This window comes from Arachis duranensis, chromosome 3 (genome assembly GCF_000817695.3).
Source record: "Arachis duranensis cultivar V14167 chromosome 3, aradu.V14167.gnm2.J7QH, whole genome shotgun sequence".
NCBI classification, from domain to species: domain Eukaryota; kingdom Viridiplantae; phylum Streptophyta; class Magnoliopsida; order Fabales; family Fabaceae; genus Arachis; species Arachis duranensis.
In genome coordinates this window covers 11808213-11811753 of record NC_029774.3, presented here as the reverse complement: position 1 = coordinate 11811753, position 3541 = coordinate 11808213, and the positions used below count along the sequence as shown (strand labels likewise).

Here is a 3541-nt window from a genome sequence, read left to right as displayed (position 1 = left end):
GTTTTGACTTCAGTGCAGAGGTATGATCCAACATATCAGGCAACAAAATTACATTTTGAAGATCTTGCTAAGAGATATGGCAATCCGATTATTGTGCTTAATTTGATTAAGGTAACTCTTTTTAATGAATTTGTGTCTTTGTTCAAACAAAAATAAACAATGGAAAGGGTGAATAATAGTTACCCAGTATTTTTATCGATTGTACTATGAATCATCTTTTAACTGATTCACCTCATGGGATAAGGCTCTGTTGTTCTTCTTCTTGTTATTGTTCTCTGAATCATAGTTATGGGAATTCTGTATGTTTTCCTTTGCATTTTCCTTTGTTGCTATTTTATTATTTAGTAGTTGTTAGGGGATATTCCTGATTCTATTGCTCTTTTTGCCCCTTTATCATTACATTCTTTTATTGAAAAAAAATCTCATGAAGATTTGAATGATTCCATTGCAATTTTGCACGAATTATTTGGTAAACTCTATTAATTGGATATAATACTGGCTGTTCTGCATAATTTTTCTTCTCTTATTAATGAACTTTTTACGAAAAGAAAAGTACATTTTTGTAGCTCATGTAAATTACAAAATGCAGACAGTTGAGAAACGACCTCGAGAAATGATGCTTAGGCGTGAATTTGCAAATGCTGTTGGGTATCTGAACCAAATTCTACCTGCAGAAAATCATCTTAAATTTATTCACTGGGACTTTCACAAGTTTGCAAAGAGGTGAGCATTCTAGGTTTGTTCTTTTTGTTCTGCAGTATTGTTGTCTCCATTTCACCTGACAATTCTCTATTCTTCCCGTATGTTTTCAAAGCAAGTCCGCCAATGTTTTGGCAGTTTTAGGAGCTGTAGCAAGCGAAGCACTTGAATTAACAGGCTTTTACTACAGTGGTAAACCCACCATCATAAAGAGGACCAACAAGAGCAACAGAACAAGTTCAGGGATGTACGTTCCAGCTTTCAGTTTGTTACCAAATATTCATTCTTTCGCCTGTTTTCTAATGTTCAAGTTTTTGTTGAATTTTAACCATAACTGTGAAAGATTATATATATGGTGATTACTTTTCGTCATGTTTTTATAGGGATGCTTCACTTAGAGATCTTAGAGCTAGTTCTGGGGACCTTACAAGAATTGGAACTGCTAGTGAAATGCTAAATTCTCTGGTCATTCGAGACAGAGAAAATGATGCGAGCCATCAGAACCAAAAGACGAGTGCTACTGGTGATGCACCACGCTATCAGAGTGGAGTTCTACGTACCAACTGCATTGATTGCTTGGACCGTACAAATGTTGCCCAGTATGCTTATGGACTTCAAGCTTTAGGACGTCAGCTCCATGCAATGGGTTTGACTGATGTGCCAAAAGTGGATCCTGATAGTAGTATTGCTGCTGCACTAATGGACATGTATCAAAGTATGGGAGATGCACTTGCACAGCAATATGGCGGTTCTGCAGCTCACAATACTGTATGGCATATTTGTGTGATTCAAAATTCATGTTATCTGTTTAACAAATGTTTGCTTTATTTAGTGTCCTCTCCTGCTGCTTTTACTATATATGTTATTTTTGGCGATTGTAGGTGTTTCCTGAAAGGCAGGGAAAATGGAAAGCAACAACACAATCAAGGGAGTTTTTAAAATCTATAAAACGATACTATAGCAATGCATATACTGATGGTGAAAAACAAGATGCAATAAACTTGTATTATTCTTTCCTCTTATTTCATCTTAATGATCTTGTTGTCCTTTTATAGAGGGGTTTCATAACTCATTTATAAGAAGATTTGATAATTTTAGGGTCTAAATGTGTTAATCTTGTCTTCTATTTCCAGATTTTTAGGTTACTTCCAACCACAGGAAGGGAAACCTGCTCTGTGGGAGCTTGATTCGGATTATTATCTCCATGTATCTGGTATTGGGGATGATCTGATTCCTGAGAGTTGGTAAGTCCTCCTTGTTTGCAGAATTGATCCCTGACATGTTTTATATGAAGTTAGATATGGCATTGGTTTTATAATTAATTATATGTTTATATAATGTTCATTTCTCTTTCTCAATCTCCAATTCTCTGAGTTTTTGCAGTTGCGAACTGAATGCCAAGCCTGCCGGAAGTAATGGAATGACATTCACACCTATACCAGCTTGCAGAGAAGACTTCTGCCGCATAAAATTGACTTCATTTGACAAGTTGATTGAAAAGACCTGTAGCGCCATTAAAAATGTAAGGCTTTGCAGTGAACCTGATCAAAGACCAGGTGGTGTCTCTGGAAGCAGTGGTGTTGCACCTGATGCAGCGTAACTCCCTTAGATGACTTACTGCTTTTTTTCTCTCCTGATTATAGAGAACTATTGGTTTATTTTTACCATGCATGTGAATACTAGCCTTTGTCTTGCCATTTATTCTTGCACCAGTTTCCTATAGCTCTGCTTCGTGTTTATTTATTATAATGGTAGTTGATATTGCCCTTTTCCTCCTTAACTTGATTGTATTGTATTTTAATTACTAATTCAGTAAATGCAGTCAGCATGCTGTATTGTCCTGTGATATTTTTCCTTGAAATGACCTTTTCTCTCAACTCTATTGCCTTTTACATTTCTAATTATTAGCCACTTGAGTAGTTTGTTAAGATCAGTGCAATAATTGTTCGAAGATAAAGCCACTAGGAGTGGTTTAGTGATGAAGGGTTTGGATAGCATGCATAAGGTGTTAGGTTCAAGCCTCCTCACTATTAAATGTATAACTGGCAAATTTTTTTGAAGATAGTCTCTCTCATCTGTTTGTTTAGAGCCTTAATTCTAGAGTGAAGTAAATAAACTTAGTTCCAATTTCAACCACCTGATCCAGCTTTGTGTATTACTATTTTGGGAGACAAATTATGGGTGGTGTTTCTGACCGATGGAAAATGCAATATGTTTTCTGTGCATGTGATAACTTACTTGATATTGGTTGAGTTGCACATTGCCTGTTGAATTTCTTCTCTGGATTTTTCCGAGTCACTGATTCTGTGTACCTTGTCCAGTGAGATACAACTTAAAAGCCCCAATTGGCTTTTTGGCCAGAGAAAGTATGAAGAAAGCTCCTCTGCTGCAAAAGCTACTACTCGAGAAATTGACATTGAAGGATCTCAGGTTAATGGCTTTTGCAACTTGAATTGGCTTTCATCTAGCGGTGATATGAATGAAGAGGATGTTTTTCAAAGGTGTGTATTTTAGATGTTCGTTTTCCTTTGAAATCTTTGACGCACTGTATAGACAGATATAGATAGAATTCTGAACTATTATTCTGTGCGATTTGCCATAACCGTGTAGCACTTGGTTTCAAGTAGGATAGAATCTCCTTTCTAATTCTTTTAAGGTTGTATATGATGCCTTCTCACAATGACCTCGGCGAATGAGGCCAACGGCTGGTATGGAGGTACCCTCCTTGGTGATCAAGATGAAAGCAGTGAGATATATAAACATTATGCTGATCTGTGCCAGGTATTATGCTCAAACTACCTTTCGAGTTTCGACCATATGGATATGATATCTCTCACATGAG

At 36.6% G+C, this 3541-nt stretch overlaps 1 protein-coding gene across 2 annotated transcripts in view; it reads left to right on the top strand.

The window, feature by feature from the left end:
* The window catches only part of LOC107477601 (phosphatidylinositol-3-phosphatase SAC1), a 7497-nt gene extending 4182 nt beyond the window's left edge, over nucleotides 1–3315 (top strand). Inside the window, exons 8-15 of one of the 2 annotated variants that reach the window (XM_016097650.3) lie at nucleotides 14–111; nucleotides 590–723; nucleotides 815–946; nucleotides 1083–1467; nucleotides 1581–1702; nucleotides 1833–1943; nucleotides 2083–2295; nucleotides 3021–3315. In XM_016097650.3, the coding sequence (XP_015953136.2) occupies nucleotides 14–111; nucleotides 590–723; nucleotides 815–946; nucleotides 1083–1467; nucleotides 1581–1702; nucleotides 1833–1943; nucleotides 2083–2295; nucleotides 3021–3213 (1388 nt within the window). In that variant the 3' untranslated portion in view covers nucleotides 3214–3315. The remainder of the gene's footprint in view (nucleotides 1–13; nucleotides 112–589; nucleotides 724–814; nucleotides 947–1082; nucleotides 1468–1580; nucleotides 1703–1832; nucleotides 1944–2082; nucleotides 2296–3020) is intronic. The other variant, XM_016097651.3, reaches the window with a different exon arrangement.
* The last annotated feature ends 226 nt before the right edge of the window (nucleotides 3316–3541 follow it).